Source organism: Ursus americanus, chromosome 23, assembly GCF_024610735.1.
Source record: "Ursus americanus isolate L20-20 chromosome 23, mUrsAme1.1.p, whole genome shotgun sequence".
Lineage (NCBI taxonomy): Eukaryota > Metazoa > Chordata > Mammalia > Carnivora > Ursidae > Ursus > Ursus americanus.
In genome coordinates, this window is record NC_142149.1 from 21,606,573 (window position 1) to 21,626,602 (window position 20,030).

The following is a 20,030-nucleotide window of genomic DNA, read 5'->3' on the forward strand; positions in this document are numbered from 1 at the left end:
AGGAAGAAAGCAGATAAAACTTCTGAAAATTTAACACTGTTCATCACCAAATTCCTGTCTGTTTACACTATTAAAATTTGGGAGTAAGTGCTTGGCTGAAAGGTCAACCACCAGCTACACCTGTGTTTACTCTGAAATCTGATAACAGAGAAAGTCTCAAGAACAGCTATAAGAGCAGGCATGTTTCTCCCCACTTAAACAAGGGAGAATTTCACTGAGAACTCTATGTGTGTTTTAATCTGCCAAGGACCACAATAACATTTATTTTACTATGGCGAAAAGCGCTCTGAATATTCCTGTAGGATGTAAGTGATTCCCTAAAATGTTTGCAATTAAAAAACCTTTACAATCCTACCTCTGTTAATTTCTTACCAACACTGAGTCTGAAGACTCTGCTCATCAGAGTACCCCTATCATAAGATGTTCCTACAGTACAACTATCAGATGTATGTAAATGCAAAAAACTGCATCATTGGGTCTACCTATAACCCCAGCTAACTAGCTGAAACTATAACTGGGTCAGAAGAGAAGGAGAAAATGCTTAACCTCATTTGGTTACTATGTTACCTGTTGTTCAGCAAAATGTTAGAACACTTAATATCCCGATGCAGGAAATTCTTTTTGTGACAGTAATCCAGTCCTTCCATCAGCTGTTTCATGAATGACTTGATATGGTCCTCAGAAAAGTGCACCAAACCAGATTCTAGCAGTCCCATTAAGTCATGGTCCATATATTCAAATACAAGGTAAAAGGCACCTACACAAAAATGAAGGAAAAAATTAAAAACAAGAGGAAAAGGACGCTGAAATGACAATACCTCAAATTTTAATATAATTTTGGAGTGGACCATAAGGCTCTCTGAAACAACCACTTAATTTTATAGCTGAAGAAACTGAAACTCAGAGTACTTGAATAACTTGCCCTTTCTAATAATAAATAACAGAACTACTATTTTAATTAATCTTCTGACTCTTAACCCAGTGCTCTTTGGACTATTTACTTCTTGAGAACTACCCTGATCATGTTGTATTACTAGTTGTCTATGATCTAAGTCAGTTGGCAAATTACAGGCCTTGAGCCAAATCCAGGCTGCTGTTTGTCACTGTAAAATAAAGTTTTATTTGTTGTAACTATGACCATTTGTTACTATGCCATTATTGTCTATGGCTACTTCTGTATAAGTCTTTACCTCAGTTATATTTAATAGCATTCACATAATATGCCAGGGATAGCACAGTATATATAGTATAAATTACTGGTGAAATTCATAGTATTTGAGAACTGAAAGAAAGGTGAACCATCTAACTAAACTCCTTAAATTTAGAAGCTAATAAAAGGATAAGTACGTTAAGAGAATTGTAAAAGATCTGAAATCCATGCTATCTCTCCACTTCAGCAGGGTGTATGACAAAGGCAAATATTGTAACGTAAGCCGCACTAGACCTAGGTTAGACAATTATCTATCCAGTCTAAAATTCTGTCTCCTACCAGCATAAGGGCAAGGATTCTTAATCTAGAGGGAAGGCTTCAAGGATTCTTTAAACTCCCTGAAGTAGTATGCAATATTTTAAACACCTAATATGCAACATTTTGAATTTATTTTTTTAAAGTACGGATCCATAAGATGTTTAAAGAGGTCCATAACTCCCCCAAAATTAAGAACCTTTGCATTAAAGGAATATCTTAGATTCAGCCAAGAGCTCATACAAATTAACAAGAAAAACACCAAAACGGCAAAAGATAAGTAGACACAGGACACAAAAGGACAACTCAAAGAAGAGAAAATAAGTGAAACTGATAAACATGGAAAAGAACTCAGAAGTAACAGAAGGAACGCAATCCAAAATAATATCATATTTCACCTATCAAAGTGACAATTTTTTAAAAAGATGTACCCAATTTTAGGGAGGATAAAGTGGAATGGACACTCACAGATAGACATAAATAATTACTATCTTAAAAGCAATCCAACATTAAACGTAAAAATCCCTTTAACCAAATAATTCTACTTCTAAGAAACTATATTAATAAACCAAAATGCAAAGATTTATGAACAAAAATGCTCAATGCAGAACTATTATATTTTTTAAACTGGTGACTAACTAATTGTGGCGCCTGGCTGGTTCAGTTGGTAGAACATCTGACTCTTGACCTTGGTATCATGAGTTCAAGCCCCACATTGGGCGTAGAGCTTGCTTTAAAAAATAGTAATAATGGGGCGCCAGGGTGGCTTAGTTAAGCATCTGACTCTTGATTTTGGCTCAGGTCATGATCTCAGGGTCGTGAGATTGAGCCCTGAGTTGGGCTCCGCACTCAGGAAAAAGTCTGCTTAGATTCTTTTCTTCTGCCTCTCCCTCTGTCTCTCCCACTGCTTGCGTGAATGCATACTCTCACTAAAAATAAATAAATCTTTAAAAAATATAATAAAGAAAATAAACTGGCTACTGATTGCTCAAAAGAGACTGGTGAAGTAAATTTAGATTCATCTACCTTTATGCAGTCATTAAAACATATTAATGACATGGGAAATTGCTTAGGACAAATTATAAAACATTAAATACAATCTGAACTCAGTTATGCTAAAATAAATATAATGTATATAGAGTACTTAGAAATACACCAAAATGCTAATACTATAGTGGTTTTCTATGGATGGTGGTAGACTGGGATGGAGTAGGAGAGAAATGATTGCCATTTTCTTTCTCTTACCCTTCCATATTTTCAATTTTACCACAATGGGTATGCATCACATCCATTTGTTCATTATTTTATGATTTTTTTAAAGAAAGAATTTGAACAGTACATGGTAAACTAAACAGTACAGAATGGCAGAGGAAAAGTAAGCTCCACTCGAAACCAATTAACATTTTCTTGTTTATCCTTAGAGAAACTACCTAAACATTATACTACTCTTACAATCAGAAGAAGTTAAGACACACCCAAAAGTATACCTAGTATTCTTAATTCTATTCAGATCTAACTTCCATAAATTTATCTAACTATCGTTACATAAGCACCATTTTTTTATTTGCTTTAAAACTACTTCTACGACTTAGTAAAATTAAAAACAAACAAAAACTACTCCTACCTTAACTTGAGAAGTGCTATTCCCCTTGTGCTAATATCTTCAAGGGTCTATAAATAAGCCAAGCTTAGCTTAACTTTTATCTATTACCTTCCTAATTTTAGGTACTTCAATTGTATTCTCCCTTAACATTCCACACTATATTCACAGATGCCATTTCTTCACAAAAGAAATCTTCAGATTTGCTTTAATAAAAGTAGGTTGAATGACATATACAGACTACTTCAAACAAAGTATGAATGAACAATTTTATCCCCCAAAGAGACACAAATTACAAATCCAGAACACAAACCAGTATGTGACCTGAAGGTTGTTTTAGAAATATCTGCTTTGAATTCTAAATTGTTTAAGTGCAAAACTATGTAAAAATATGGATGCACTATAAACAATAACCAGAAGGGATGCTGTAAAAAGGAGAGTAACTGTGGGTGCCTGTGTGGCTCAGTCGGTTTACTGTCCCATGCCTGATCTCAGCTCAGGTCTTGATCTCAGGGTCATGAGTTCAAGGCCCATGTTGGGCTCCATGCTAGGCATGGAGCCGACTTAAAAAAAAAAAAAAAAAAAAAGAGAGAGAGAGTAACTGATAAATCTGGGTTTAATTTCCATTATTGTTATAATTTGTAAAAGAAAAAAAAAAGGAGAGAGAGAGAGACTTTAAAACTAACATCGTAACTCTAGTATAGATTCAAGAAGTTGGTCAAACAGGCAAACAAGCTAAGAGAGGGAAAACAAGATGTACCAATCTACCCTGTAGAAACATGATTCCTTGCTAGTACCTTTGTCCTTCTTGAAATCCAGTGCATCTTGTTTATCTGTAACAATTTCCTTCATGTTAACAACACTTCGGTGGATTAGCTGACGAAGGATTTTGATCTCACGAATGGCTGTGATTGGGAAGCCCTCCTTCTCATTGTCCAGTCTCACCTTCTTCAGGGCCACTAGCTCTCCTGTTACAACAAATTCAAACTGTTACATTATCAATTAGCATTTTTTGGCCACCATCATGAACCAGCCAATATATGCCCAGAGTTGCTCTGAAAGACAGATTTAGCTTACTTTAATGCTATACGCCAGATACTTTTATGCCTTAAAAAACAAACTGAACCCCATGTTCCCTTTCTTGCCTTTGATTTTTTTTAAGACTCGCATTTCTTAATTCAGTATTCAGTTAGGCTTAAAAATTCTGAATTATTAAAATATGCCAACAATCCAACTACTTCATTTTATCTTTAAGAACTAACCCCTTACCAAACAAAGAGCAACTTACAAATTTTATTTTTACTGTCTCTTAAATTCCCAGCAAGATTATAAAATATTTACAATGGACGACAGATAAAGAGGAAGCTTTTTAAACAGTAATAATTATACTATTCTTTTGGAAAATTTTAGTCTTTTAGTAACTTTTGGAAACCAAATCAGAACTCGAAATTTACTTTCGCTAAGTCTACTTTAGCATTAGTACTGCTAAATTTTTAAACTTCTGACATCTAGAATTTTGTGGCAATATTTACCTGTGTCTTTGTCCTTGGCTTTATATACTTGGCCATAAGTTCCCTCTCCAATAATCCCAATAATGTCAAACTTGTCTACACAGCGTTTTCCCCAGTCACTTTCTGTTTGTCTTCTTTCTCCATAACGAGGACAACAAATTCTAAAAAAGGCAAAACAAAAGAGCCCCCCCAAACAAACAAACAAAAGTTATTTTAAAAACTTAAGCCTGTTCGAAGAAGAAAACAGAATTCTTTTATGATGATTCTCTGGACCATGAATCTTCTATGAACTTCTTTATTAAAAAGGCAGGAATCAAATGATATGAAATAAATGGTCTCTCACAGTGGCTAAGACAGATTTTTTGCTTCAGGAAGACATAAGATCAAATAATACATTTGCTGCTTACTTTCTAATCTCTCTTTAGTATTGGCTTCATCACCTATCGAATGGGAAAAGAATCCCTAAATCATAGGGTTACTATTAAAATAAAATATAAAACTTTGGCAATAATATATACTCAATAAATGGTAACTATTTTTATTATTGAGAGGAATGCTGGGGTGCCTGGCTGGCCCAATTGGTAGAGCACGCAACTCTTTTTTATCTCAACGTCATGAGTTTAAGCCCCATGGTGGGCGTGAAGCCCAATTTAAAAAAAGAAAAAAAAAAGGAAAAAAAGAAAAAGAACACTAACAATAGAAAGATCAAACCCAGATTCTACTACATTTATAGAATGGCAATTTATGTAGTTTAAGAAAAAATATCCCACATCTATTAATTTTTCAGTTATGTGTACATGGCTGATACACCCTGAATGAAAGAGCTTTTTTCTTTTTTAATATTCTAAGTATCAAACTCAAAAGATACAATGAGATCAATGTTCATGGTATAGCTGTATTTGGGAAATCATTGCTTTTCTAAAAACACTAGGTATCTGAGGGCGCAGATGAACAGGTCTCCCAGAAAGGCTTTTATCCATTAATATAAAAGATACATATTAGGCCCAATTTTAAATAATCCTACTGGTGTAGGTTGTGGAAGAATGTGTGAAATTTAGGCCCAAAAGTAAGTAAGGAAGCTGTAATTAAGAATAGCTCCCTCCAGGGGCGCCTGGGTGGCTCAGTCAGTTTAGGGTCTGACTTGGTTTTGCTCAGGTTTTGATCTCAGGGGTCATAGGATGGACCCCCAAGTCAGGCTCCACACTCAGTGCAGAGTCCGCTGGAGGTTCTCTTCCTCTACTTCCCCCTCTGCCCCCCCACCCCCGCTCATTCTCTCTTAAATAAATAAAAATAAAATAAAATATCCCTCTAAAAACTCACTTTGGTCTCTTTTTATATGGTTGCTGAGGTGGTGTAACTGCCTTTGGTTCTGGAGAGTCTGGAGGAGATGGATCCCCACCAGGAAGTTCTGGAGGGAGAGGGAGGTCCGTGAGTAAGTGACGTGGTCTTTGTTCCTTTTCTTTCTTTACAGGTTTTGAAGGTGGAGTTTCTTTTGGACTAAACAATAGAGGAAGAGAAGAAAAAGATCAAAATTACTTTAAAAATATGAAAATAAAACTTTTCAAAGCTTATAATGTCTGTATACCAAAAGATTATAAAGATTTTATTTTTAAGGGCTAAAAGCCTATAATATAAAAATCCATAGTACATAAAAGAAACAATAAAAAATTTGGGATATTACTTGTAGGTCCTATAACAAACTTTTTAATGTTTTTCCTAAGATTCTATTGGAATTTTACTGAGATGAAATAAAATACAGGAAGTAATCACCTTAAATTCCCAAAGTACCACTGCAATTCATGGAGTCACCAAACCTACTCTATATATTTTAACCAGCATTAAGGAATGAAAGTTCAACAATTTAACACTACTATGTTATAAAAGATATGGACAAAACTTGGAAAAGGAAATAGCATTTGAGTTTTGTAAAAAAAAATATAGTTAAACTGGACATCAAAATTAGTGAATATACTGACCTATTCTTGGTTTGGAAGCAAAAGGCAACCATATCTGACTAGCCAAAATGGAAAAATAATTCTGAAACTAAAAATCTACAGAGAGTCTAATAAACTATTTCAGAATCATTAAAGCAGTTGGTAGCAGGTGTCTCATGATAATCAACAAAATGGTGGGGCAAGGGAGGGTAGGGAGAAGGGATGTCTTTTCTGGAATAGATTAGGAAAGTCAGTGTTCAGATCCAATTTTTTAAACATCTCAATTTATTTAGAAGAAAGGATTTTGTGCTGTGCATGTCCTCAGAAAATATAACATATTAATTTATGCCTACAAATAAAACCATGCTAGATAATGTCTTTTCTATCACAGTATCAGAAGCTTGAAAAGAAGCTGAGAATCCTAATCACAGGAGCTTCCTCCACTTTTTTTTACAAGTGGTTATAAAAACATGTATTCTTTCATGAATACTTTCATAGAACCATAAAGATCCCTTGCAATGTGTCTTTTTAAAGACTGCATGTGAAAACACAATCACAAAAGTATAACTTTTTACCAATTTTCATCATTTTAATCTCTTGTAAATCAGGCAGAATAGAATCTAGATTAGTTTTTGCATACCAACCAGAACTAGGGTAGTCAATGGAGTGCAAAATGATCATCTGAAACTGTCTGTTCAATTACTGATAGAGAAGAATACACATTATTATAATTTGCACTAAGATTTTTCTACCCTGGGAACAAAGCCTGTCACCAGAAAACTTTTCAGGCAGGACACAACATAGATTTTTAAATTTTCCCAATTTTTAAGACATTCGGGGAATGAAAATTCCCAGTTTTTCAACTACTAACGTCGGAATACTCTATAAATTTTAATTCTTCATGATTCAGAAATAGATTACTTCTTGGTTATCCTTCACTAGAACTGAAATATCTGAATTTTCTTACCATCACTTCATGTAAGTTCAATCTATGTTTTATATTTAGGTCTTGTTTTCTCCAAGGTTATAGGTTCTTATAGGTTCATGTTCAGTTTGCTACTGTGAAAATGTACATTGCTTCTGAAAAATTACATTTTTAACATGTTTATTTCATAAAGCATGAGTGTTTGCTATGTACTACCAGTTCAGGGCATACAAATTGAATATAGGTCAAATCCTATTTCAACAAATTCCAATCTACCCAAAATCGTGGAATAATGATGACTCATAAAATTGAAATGCTTAACATGATGGCCTTTAGCCTTCAGTATACAGCACTCAGTAAAACACAGCTCTCTATACAGTGGATGTGGTCCAGAGGGTCTAACACTGGAGAGCAGATATTGAACATCTAAGTCATTACTATGAAGACTCAGTACCAGGAACTATTGATCTTGCCAATATCAGTATTTCCTGGTTCCCCATTTATGCCTGTAGTTGGGTTCACATCCGGTGAGTAGTTGCATAAATGCTCATGTATAATAATTTTCTTTCAAAAAAGTTGCCAAGCTCCACGGTTGCTCAAGTTTTAAAATCTATTATAAAGTCTCTTGGAATTTATGATGATGGGATTTAATCTGTACTACAATAGCAATACCACTAATAAGAAGTCTTTATTGTTAATAAATATGAATTCACATATCAATTATTTTAAAAGACTGATTTCCTAATATTTTTCACAATTTAATAGCATAAATGACTTCAAATATGATCATTTATCCCTTTCCCCTTAAAGCAGGTTATTTAAAAAGTGATTTACTTTTACAAACTTTTTTTTTTTTTTTTAAGATTTTATTTCTTTATTTGACAGAGAGAGACAGTGAGAGAGGGAGTGAGAGAGGGAACACAAGCAGGGGGAGTGGGAGAGGAAGAAGCAGGCTCCCAGCGGAGGAGTCTGATGTGGGGCTCGATCCCAGAATGCAGGGATCACGCCCTGACCAAAGGCAGACGCTTAACGACTGAGCCACCAAGGTGCCCCTACTTTAACAAACTTCTATTAAAAATTTGAATTGAATATATTAAAAATAAGAACTAAGCATTCCATTAGCAAAATTCTAAATCAAATCTGAATGGTTACACAGATTTTCTTTTCTGTAAGAGCTTAGTACTTTAAAGATAAAGCCTTTAAGAATAATAGAGACTCTACTAAAGTCTGATAAACTCCAAATGAACCAGGCCACCAAAAAAAAAATTGATCAGAAATGAAGATTTTATTTTATTATTATTTTTTAAAGTAAGCTCTACGCCCAAAGTGGGGCCTGAACTCAACCCCGAGATCAAAAGTTGCATGCTCTACCAACTGAGCCAGCCAGGTGCCCTGGAAACAAAGATTTTAAAAACCCTATGCGGTTAACTGAAATTTTATTTATTTTTTATGTAGGCTCCATGTCCAACGTGGGCTTGAAATCACAACCCTGAAACTGAGAGATTGAGAGTTGCATGCTTTACTGACTTGAGCCAGAGCCAGGCGCCCCAGTTAACTAAAATTTTAAAAGTATACAGATGATCTCCTAAAGAGCAGGTGATCCCCAGGGCATCTGGGTGGCTCAGTGGATTAAGTGTCTGACTTTGGCTCAGGTCATGATCTCAGCGGCCCTGGGGTTGAAGCCCTGCTCAGCGGGAAGTCTGCTTGTCCCTCTACCTATGCCCCTCCTCCCACTCTTTCTCTCTCAAATAAATAAAATCTTTAAAAAAAAAAAAAAAGCAGGTGATCCCCATGAATAGCTATGTTCATGAATAATGTACTATATCATGAAGAATGGATAGTTTAGCAGCCTTCACTTCTTGAAACAAAAAATTGCAGACCATGAATCAGAAAGGCTTTTGCAATACCATTAGTTAAATTCACTTCTGCATTTGATACCTGGGTTAATACACTCCTGGCCCTATATATATGATTGAAACAAAAGTTTCATTCTATTCCCAAAGGGACTTTAAAAGAAGACAAATCCTCTGATACAAGCTTTACATCATCCATGTACCAAATGAATTAACTACATGCCCAGTGTCATTTCACACAAGTCCTGATCCTTTCTCCTTCAGTAGTCTGATTCAAATAAGCAATATCTACCGATCGCATTCTGTGTTCTATGTCTAAAGCACTACAGGCAACAGAAAGATGTATAAATCACATTCTCAACAATTAAGCTGCTGCAATCTCACATGAGAACATCAAGAATATAAATAAATTTCATATGCAACTTTCAGATTTCTTCCTGAAAAGTTTTCTTACATAAAAATTATTTTTCAAGTGAAAAACAGGTGCAGCTGGTATGATATATGGATAGCGTGGCACCAAAAAAATAAAGACGAAAACAAAAAACATCTTGAATTTAAAATACATAGTGAAAAAATAAAATGGATTGTGGAAGATACCTTCATTTTCATTTTCCTTTTTTTTTTTTAAAGATTTTATTTAGACAGAGATAGAGACAGCCAGCGAGAGAGGGAACACAAGCAGGGGGAGTGGGAGAGGAAGAAGCAGGCTCATAGCAGAGAAGCCTGATGTGGGGCTTGATTCCATAACGCCGGGATCACGCCCTGAGCCGAAGGCAGACGCTTAACTGCTGTGCCACCCATGCGCCCCTTCATTTTCATTTTTCTACCTTTAATAACTTATTTATATTTATGTAGAAAACTAATAATAATCACACATTTAAAAATAATTACATTTGTGCTCACTTCAGGAGCACAGATACTAAAACCAGAACAATACAGAGAAGATTAGCAGGGCTCCTGTGCGAGGATGACAAGCAAATTTGTGAAGCATCCCATATTTTTAAAATATTAAAATTTTGCAGATAAGGTCCTTTAACTTTGATCCTCATCCTAAATCCCATCCACAGAGATAACCATTATCATCAGCTTAATATATATCTTTCTGGATTTTTTTTTTTAAGATCTTATTTATTTATTTGACAGAAAGACAGCCGGCGAAAGAGGGAACACAAGCAGGGGGAGTGGGAGAGGAAGAAGCAGGCTCCCAGCGGAGGAGCCCGATGCAGGGCTCGATCCCAGGACTTTAGGATCATGCCCTGAGCTGAAGGCAGACACTTAACGACTGAGCCACACTCAGGCACCCCTGGATCTTTTTTGGTGTGAATTTATATATATTCATATATATAAATATGAATATATGTATCCATATATATATGAATATATGTATCCATAGAAAACAGACGTTTTGTTTTTATTACGTAAGGGTTTTTACATAATTATCACACTATTAAAAATTAATTACACTGGACTATGAAATGACAGTTATACTTTCACAATCAGAACTGATACATAACAAAAAATACTTCTGTTCCCTTCATTTTCTCATACACATTCTTAAAGATAGCCACACATACTCAAATAAGCACTGAATGGTCTTACTTTACCTTTCATCCCATTCTAAAAGATAGAAATCCCTATGTGCCTACCAAAATTATTCCACCTCTGGAAATCTGCACTCTACACTGACACATGGTAGGTAAGTTCAATAATTATTTGGTTAGCCAAGAAAACATTTCAAAATGAAGATTTTCAGCCACATCGATATTGTTCTAGCCACCATGTAAACTAATATTTAAACAAGGTTCCTGTAGCTAGATCATGGCCTAGAGTCCCACTGGATAATGCTCAACTGATATTTCCTTTTCCAACAAAAACCACAGAAACACGTAGCTTGTATCTATGAGAAGTATACTGTGCACCTAAACAGATTTTTTAACATAAATTTCAGGTTTTATCCTTCCCTTTTGCAATTCTCAGGATACAGCAGAACTGACAAAATAATTATTAGAAAAAGCATGTGGAATTTTCCTTAAAATAAGATTTACCACTATGAATAGTAATGGACTCATTCTTAAAAAAATTTTTTTAATTGCATTTGTATCTTCTTAAAAGGCACAGAGCAGGGGCTCCTGGGTGGCACAGCGGTTAAGTGTCTGCCTTCGGCTCAGGGCGTGATCCCAGTGTTATGGGATCGAGCCCCACATCAGGCTCCTCCGCTGGAAGCCTGCTTCTTCCTCTCCCACTCCCCCTGCTTGTGTTCCCTATCTGGCTGGCTGTCTCTCTGTCAAATAAATAAATAAAATCTTTAAAAAAAAAAAAAAAAAAGGCACAGAGCATAGTCTGGAAAAATACAGATGTAAAGAGCTGAAATATATCACCATTCAAATTACTGATGTCACTTGGAAAATAATGGAGGCTTGGGAATTGCTCTGGGATGTAAGATCAGTGGTACTTACTTTTATGATTACAATGAAAGTTTGTTGCAATAAATTAAACTCATATCCTAGAGAATAAGAGGGTAGGATCTCCTTCGAAAAAACCAGTAACACAGACTACCATGGCATACGTCACCACTAAATCAGCACCTGTTTGATGGCATTTGCCTAGCTAGTCCTGCCAAGATATAGAATAAATATATTTCCTAATGCCTCCATAAAATCAGATTCATGTTTCATAATCATTTCACTTCTCAATATTCAGAGGACTCATGAAAATTAGAGCTCTTCCCATCATCCCATTGTGAATCTGTATTCTAATTAGTAAAGATTCTGCATACTGTTCTTTTGCTTCTTATAGGGTAACTTTTTTTTTTTAAGCAGTGCCTCTCAAGATAAATCTGGTTTATTCTTTTCCTGGATTAGGAGACAAAAAAACAGCTATAAAAGACATTTTGGAGGACCACTAAGGTTATTTGATATTGTTATTAATGACATTATATTATTAAATCAGTAAGAAGTTTTTTGGGTGATTAAGGTATTGTGATTCTTTGGGAAAATGTTTTAGTGTTAGAAGAGACATGCTAAAGTATTCAGAAGTAAAGTGTCATGATACCTAAAGTTAAAGCAAATGTGGCAAAAAGTTAACTGGTGAATCCTGGTGAAGAGTATAAAGGAGTTAATTGTATTATTCTTTCAATTTTTCTATGGCGATTAAAATTGTCAACATTTTGCCTGGCTGGCTCAGCCAGTTAAGCAGCTGCCTTTGACTCAGGCCATGACCTCAGGGCCCTGGGATTGAGGCCTACAGTGGACTCCCTGCTCAGCAAGGAGTCTGCTTTTCCCTCTCCCTCTGCCCCTCCCCTGCTTGTGCTTTCTGTCTCTCAAATAAATAAAATCTTAAAAAAAGAAAAAAGAAAAAATCTAAAAAGAAAAAGAAAAAAAAGAAGTTTTCAACATAAAACTTTACGGAGGAAAAACACCACTGATTTTTAAAAACTTGACCCAAAAGTTACCTTATCAAATAAACTCATGAACAAAAAGGGTTACTAGGCCTCAAATTGTAATTTTCTCCTCCGAAGTAATAATGTTATAAATAAGAACTTTTCCACTGAAAACCAAATACCAAAAGCATTTCCTACTCATAAAAGCATTTTAAACAGCCATGTATTAGAGCAGTTTTGACAGTCTGAGAATAGAAAATGCATTGCATTTACAACAAGAGGGTAAAGTTTTCCCAGTTAACTATACGACTTACCTATCCATGTCATCGTCTCCTGGTAATAAGGGTGGGAGGGGCAGAGGAGGCAACGTTGAAGTTTTTAGGTGTGGAATAGCAGCTGTTACAGATATTTGAGTCTTCACAGAAACCTGTGCAAGGGGCTGAGAATTTGCCTGAGAGGACAAAGTAGATGTCCTTGGGTGAGTAGAAGGGGGCAAAGTTGAAGTACTAGAGGCAAGAACCTGACTAAATGCTGGCTGGGGAGGAGGCAGAGGTGGTTGCTGTGGAATAGCTGGTAGTGGAGGCAAAGGTGGCAAAGGGGGTGTCTGAGGTGGAGGGCTAGTAGTTGGTAAAGGAGGTGGAGGAGAAGTAACTGCGGGGACAGGTGGAGGGGTCTCTTTTTCTGATGTCTCTGTCTCTTTTGGAGTAACAATCTCCTCTTTCAACGCTATGGGTTTAGAGTCTCTTGATCCCTGTGCTTTCAAATCTTTAATAGGATGCTTCTCAGAGTTCTCATCCAACTTTACTTTCCCTGTATCTAAAGAATTTTTGACTTCTGTGTTTAGATGTGGTATATTCACCAGTTCAGTATCTGGGGCAGATTTTTCCAATTTTACACCTCTGGTTAACTTTTTAGACTCCAAGCCTGAATCCTTAGCCTCTACTAAACTGTTCTCTTTTCTAGGCAAAAATATAGGTGAACCCTTGGATTCCTTCCCATCCATTTTTGCTGCAGCAGCAGCTGCTGCTCTTTCCTTCTTTTTCCTACTGAGTTCAGCTCCCAAGCTGGAGTTCAATGGAAGCCTGACAGGTGAGATGCTGGAATGTCGACTGCGTGACCCGGATCGCTTCTTTTTACTATGAGAAGATGAGTGTCTTGAATATGCGGGACTTCTACTTCTAGACTTCATGGATTTCCTACTGGAAAAAAAAAAAGGCAGTTTAAAATGGATAGCTGACAGCAATATGGAGGAAAATACACCAGTTAAACTACGGAACATGGTAACAACCTACTTTGAGTAATTTAGCAATCTTAAAAATGAATTGGGTACCATCAAATAACAATAATAATAATAATATACCAGTATCAGTTCATTAACTGCAACAAATATACCAGATTGATGTAAAATGTTAATAACAGGCGAAATTGGGTGCAAGGACATATAATAATTCTTTGTACTATCTTCTCAATTTTTCTTATGAATCTAAAACTGGTCTAAAAAATAAAGTTTACTTAAAAAATAGATTACAAGGAACTAATTCCTGCAGGACAATGTATTTCAATCATATAACACTAAAATTATGCATTACTTATCCAACTCAAGATGATGAGTATTTTTTTCCCATGTTGGAAAACACCCATATTCACAATGATCACTTTTTTGGAATTTTGGTTTAAATCTCTGATAAAGTGAAAAGATGATTAAAAAAAAAAGTCATACTTTATACTAAAGGTGGGTTATACCAATCAGCAAGTTAAAAGTAAATAGCATGCTTCACCAAACCCTAATTGTTTCAACAAGAGAGCTATTGAATTGACAGATCCCAGGAAGATTTTGTTCCTTGTATCTTCAGTCGATAATTAAGTTGTACCTATGCTAAACAACCCCTAAGATACAAGAGTTATTAGGATTTGCAAAATAAATAAGCTGAAAAAGTTGTCTTACCAAATATTTATCAGAAGTTCTCAAAACTATAATGACTTCTGGTACTTTCATATATAAAATGATTTCCAATCAACTTTTTAGGAACTCATAAAGCAAGGTACTGTTGCATATTAGATTTACTTTCTTCATTATTAAGAATTTGGAAATCCATGAGGCAGATTATTCCACATTGAAACCCAACCCTCATTAATTCTTTTTGCCTTTTCATAAAGCCTAATGTGCTCAGGCCTCAATGGGGGGGGGGGGGGTAATAGCACTAAAAATGTGACTGAACAAAACAAATTGCCCAGTAGTTCAAAATAAATTGCTCCCATTCCAGATCTTCAATATCTCCCTTTATCTTTGGTCATTAGTAATACTAACATAATTCAAAATGTTTCAAAACAAATAGTAATATATGTGTAGGCGAAATCACTCACATGATATTAGCCATCATTTTCTTATACCTACACTGCTTTTTGGAAGTCTGTTCCAAAAAGTTAAGTTAAAATGCAAGTCATTATTGGAATAGAAGTACTCAAAACAGCAATAACAACATATATATGAACATGAGGATATAAAATACTGAAAGTGGTTAAGTGAATTTACCAAACATCCACTTATTCTTTAGAAAATACTTCTCTTGTAAATAACTGGATGAAACCAGAGGTTTTCTCTCACTGAATTGGAGCTGTGATAAAACTACCATCTCTATTATCCTAGGATAAACTTCTAAAGTCCCAAACACTAAGTAATACCAGAACTACATGCTCTAAAAACTAGTTTCTTTAATCATTCAGCATTACTAAAATCTTCCTAACGAACTCTGCTACAAGCCCTTCAATTTCTCAACAGAAGCCTACTGTTAATAAAACATTCTGATGGCCATATACTTATGGCATTTTTAGTGATACGAATGCTGTATTTGAGTTCAAGATCCACTCTTCAAGAAAAAAAGTGATGGGGGAAGGGGGTGGTGAGAAGAGACAACCAATAGGCAAATGCAGGCAATAATAAAAACTGTTCTCAAAAACAAATATATTTTCCCCCTGAGTTCAGTTAGGTTTTACCCATCTGAAATGAAATTGCTACTATTAATCACTATTAATTTGGAGGATGCAAAGACATTACATTTCTGGCAAAGCATTTCAGTCTTTTAAAACGACGTTGTTTAATTTTGACTGTGTCTCCCAAGGAAAAAATACAGAGATAATCACAGAAGGGATCTGTATGCTCTACTCTAAGAAATTTTTGTACTTACTGTCTGGAATGCCAACGAATGAGGAAAAAGCTGTAGTGCACACATACAAACATGTAATGCTCTCTAAAACCCAACTAAAAATATGTATATCACTCCAAAATTATATTATGTTTATATATTGTGTCCTATGCTATCATATTGTGTCTCCAATTCTTTCCTGATTTATTTTTTACAATTACTGCATGAATTCCAATTAACTGAGTAAAGGAAGAGAGAACTTGAGATATGAATCCAAAACGAATCACTGAAAAGCAAGTTCTTTCTGAAAGCAGTTTTAGTGTTTTAGTCTCAAGTGCACTTCCATATTCCCAAAACTCAAGACAATAAAAATTCTCAAAACAGCCTTAATGTGGGACGCCTGGGTGGCTCAGTCGGTGAAGCGTCTGCCTTGGGCTCAGGTCGTGATCCCAGAGTCCTGGGATACAGTGCCGCATCAGGCTCCTCGCTCAGCAGGGAGCCTGCTTCTCCTCTGCCTCCTGCTCCCCCTGCTTGTGCTCTCTCTCTCTTTCTGACAAATAAATAAATCTTTAAAACAAAAAACAGCCTTAATGAAACTACTCCCTCAAGAAAACAAGTATTCTGAGAGTATTTCTTATGTTTCCTTAAACAACTAATCTATTTTATAAACGGTACACGTAAGACATCCATTTCACTGTATATAAATTTTACTCTCACCCCTTCAAAAAAATTCAACTCTAGCTAATGCTATACACAACACACTAAAATGCTTACAGTGAAGTATACTGATGTCTGCAACTTTGAGATGAATCAAAACAAAAGATGGATTGGAGAGATGGATGGATATGATAAAATATACAGCATACATTAATTGTAGAATGTATGTAGTACATATATGGATCCTCACTATAATTCTTTCAACTTTTCTGTGTTTGAAAAATTGTGATAAAATGGGAGGGCTTGGGGGGGGGAACTAAGGAACTTTAAGACACTGACAGCTGAGAACTCTGCAGTTTGATTAATTCAAACTAATATATAACTAATTATAACTTTAAGTCAGCAAAAATTACTCATATTGACATATAAAAGACATGCATGGATTTTTACAAATTAGCATAATTTCTCCCTTAGCATTCAACGTTTCCTCGCTCATAAGACAGAATTTACTGACTTGCTCCAGGTAACCAGGAACTGTCCTATACACTTCATGTTTACTAGCTAATCCTCACAACTACTCTAGAAGTAGGTAGATATTATTCCCTTTTTACATATGAAGAAACATGGGCAAGGAGAAATTAAATTATTTGCCAAAGTTCACAAAGCAAGACTAGGATTCTACTCAGGTATAACTCCAAAGCCCATGTTCTTTTGTGGACAAAGGTGAGTTCACAAAGAGGGAGGTACATCTCATCATCTAGGAATAAGAAAAGTTTTCAGTAGTAATTCATTTTAACAATTTCAAACTAACAGGCCTTTCTTGCTAAAATATGGTAAAGGCACTATTACCCTTATTTTAGAGAAAGATTTTGAAAATTGCCGGTGGTCCCAGGGTAGGTCAACGGTGATGCTGTAAAGAAAATCAAATTATCCTTGGAACCAATTTCTGCAAAGCTACATATCAACAAAAGGAAAAAGGACTAAACAGCCGAATTTCCACTAGAAACATCAGTTGAAAGACAGGAGTTACCAAAACATTGTCAATTAGGAAATAAACTTACAGCTTTGGAGACCCAGTGGACAGCACATGCACAAATGAGAGATGACCTAGGCAAATAGCTTCAAGATAATACAAATGAAAATTTATAATTTCTTACATCTCTAGTCAGGTCCAGTGAGGTCTAAAGCACGTATACCAAGGTGATTTTTTAAAACATTTAAGACAATGCAACAGAAATTGCTAGATAAGCTCTGGGATAAGCTCAGTTATCAACTCTGTGTACTCAATAAGCAGGAGCCTATGATTTTTCTCACAGGAGCTTACAACTGAAGGTCTCACCACTGGAAGTACCTACCTTTAGCAGTTTTAGGCATATGAACTCTCCACTTCTCAAATTCTGGATTAAGAGACCAGATTCACCTACTTGAGTAACTAGCCAATAGCAAAGTGTTCTAGTCCATAAGACTGGGTCTTCCACAAAAAGGTTAACTTGACTAATTTCGGGTTCCTCATGACCCAGCCTAAGAAAGGGCTGTTAGACAAATAGCTCACCTGGGGAGTGGACTCCGACTCAGAGACCGTTTGCTCATGAAAGGGCTGCTGGACCGTCTTCGCCCATAGGGACTGGGCGATCTCCCACTGTAAGAGCCACTCCTTTCATAGCTGGAAGAACGTCTCCGACTATAGGGACTCACAGATCTTTGCCGTCTACTGTAGGGACTGGGTGACCGGGTGCTGGACTGGTAGGCCGAAGGCTCCTTGTAAGGAGGGCTAATTGACTGCCTTCTTGAGGTACTTCCAGGACTCTTCTTGTAGGAGTCATAATTGCTAGAGGTGTGAGATCTTGGGGGACTAAGGTCATAATCTTGGCCATAAGAAGCTCCTGAGGGGCTATCATCTTGCTTGGGGCTGTCAGACCATTTCCTATGGGGACTCCTGGATCTCCGTTTGGGGCTGTCGACTGTTTTGTAGCTTTTGGGTGTTTCCCTTTTCCGATGACTTTTACTCCGGTCTTTGTGCCCAGACTTCAACTCACGTTCTTTCCGGGTCTTCTCCTTATGGAGTTTGGATGACCTGGATTCCTTGTTGCTGCTGCTTTTGGATATCTGTGCCTTCCCATAGTCCTCATTCTCCTCATTTGAACGCTTTGAACTTCCTGATATCCGGTCCTTCATCGATCCCGATTTGCTGGAGACTTCCTGGTTTTTTTCTTTTTCTGTTTGTTTAGTTTTTAGTAAGTCCCGGGAACGTCTGTGCTGGTGGTGACGATGCTTGTGCAGGCGGTCACTCCGATCAGTTCCACGACGTTCATCATTCTCCCTCCTGTCTAGTTTGAAGGCCATGTCGTCAGAGAAGGTATCTGAATCAGAGCTGATGTCATCATACTCCACCAAAGGTTTGATAATTGTACCCAAAGGTGCTGCTTCGGGGGTCACCAACCCCATGTCTTTGGAGTGCTTGGATTTATGCCGCTTGTGCTTCGACACCAAGCGGTGACGCTCTCTGCTGTTGGAGCTGCCACCTCCCGATGACGGCTGCAAAGTTCCAGAAGCTCCTCCACTCCCGTCCTTCTTGCCCCCATGTCTCTCTGGATTGGGCATTCCCTTTCCCCTAGCCTCAAAAAGGGGAAAAAGTTCCCCAGCACTCCAAAAAGTAACCCCCACCCTCCCCCCCAACCCCACGCCTACCAAAGCGCCCCTAGAAGGGGGTGGGGAGGGAAGGGACGGTAGCCCAGGCTCCTCCTCCCTCCCGACTCCTCGGCACCCTCCTACATGAGGTGGGGGGTGAAGGAGCCAGAAAAGGAACGAGAGTTCCTCAGCAATGGAGTTGCGAGACAACGGGTAGCTGCTCAAGTCTGCTTCCCCTCCTCCCCCCGCCGAGCCAATCCCCAGGCCCGGGCGCCGGGGAGGTCGAGGAAGTAGGAAGCCGACGGCCCGGGGCTGTGGGGCCGACTTCGGCTCTGGGGCCCTGTGAAGACTGCGCGGGCCCTTCCCCTACCCGGTAGCCCGGCTCGGGGCGGCTTCCTGTCGCTGGGGTCCCGCGGCCTAGGTGCCTCACGCCCCCTTTGTCCCTCGCTCCTGAGGGAGCCCCTCTTCTTGCCTCCGCCTCACCTCAATACCTCACACACTCACTCGCTCCCTCACACAGACTCAGTCACACACTAGGTTAAACCGAAACGGCACTTAGAGGAGGGGGGGAGGGGGCAATCCCAGGAAATACCGCGAGAATCCTGTGAACTCTCGCGGTATTTCGCGCTTCCCTTTGACCTCTCGCGACGGCCTGCTCAAACAACGCGAGAGTAGGTCCTGAACAAGAAACGCGTTCCGCCAGATTCTCGCGATAAGCTCCGCGCTCTCTATTTGAGCAAAGCTTTATTGAAACGGCGGTAGAATTTTTTTTTTAGTCAAAACTTTATTGATAATTTATTGAACAAATACTCCCAGGCTCCGGCACAAAACTAATTTTGCATACTTTATAACAACTCTTTTCACTACCAGGGTAAAAATATTGTCAACAGGACAAAGGGCGAGTGTGGGGACATTTCAACCCAATTCCTTAAGTA

At 37.4% G+C, this 20,030-nt stretch overlaps 1 protein-coding gene and 1 non-coding gene across 4 annotated transcripts in view; one reads left to right on the forward strand and one right to left on the reverse strand.

The window, feature by feature from the left end:
- The window catches only part of CDK12 (cyclin dependent kinase 12), a 46,612-nt gene extending 26,940 nt beyond the window's left edge, over window positions 1-19,672 (reverse strand). The window contains exons 1-6 of one of the 3 annotated variants that reach the window (XM_045777795.2): window positions 18,020-19,672; window positions 12,982-13,863; window positions 5,897-6,073; window positions 4,598-4,737; window positions 3,863-4,033; window positions 568-757 (exon numbers count right to left, since the gene is read on the reverse strand). In XM_045777795.2, the coding sequence (XP_045633751.1) occupies window positions 568-757; window positions 3,863-4,033; window positions 4,598-4,737; window positions 5,897-6,073; window positions 12,982-13,863; window positions 18,020-19,068 (2,609 nt within the window). In that variant the 5' untranslated portion in view covers window positions 19,069-19,672. Of the gene's footprint in view, window positions 1-567; window positions 758-3,862; window positions 4,034-4,597; window positions 4,738-5,896; window positions 6,074-12,981; window positions 13,867-18,019 lie in introns of all 3 variants that reach the window. The other 2 variants (XM_045777794.2, XM_045777796.2) reach the window with 2 other exon arrangements.
- LOC123779552 (U6 spliceosomal RNA) lies at window positions 10,184-10,290 on the forward strand. The gene has a single exon (XR_006776232.1). It is a non-coding gene; the product is annotated as a U6 spliceosomal RNA (small nuclear RNA).
- Window positions 19,673-20,030: the final 358 nt, after the last annotated feature.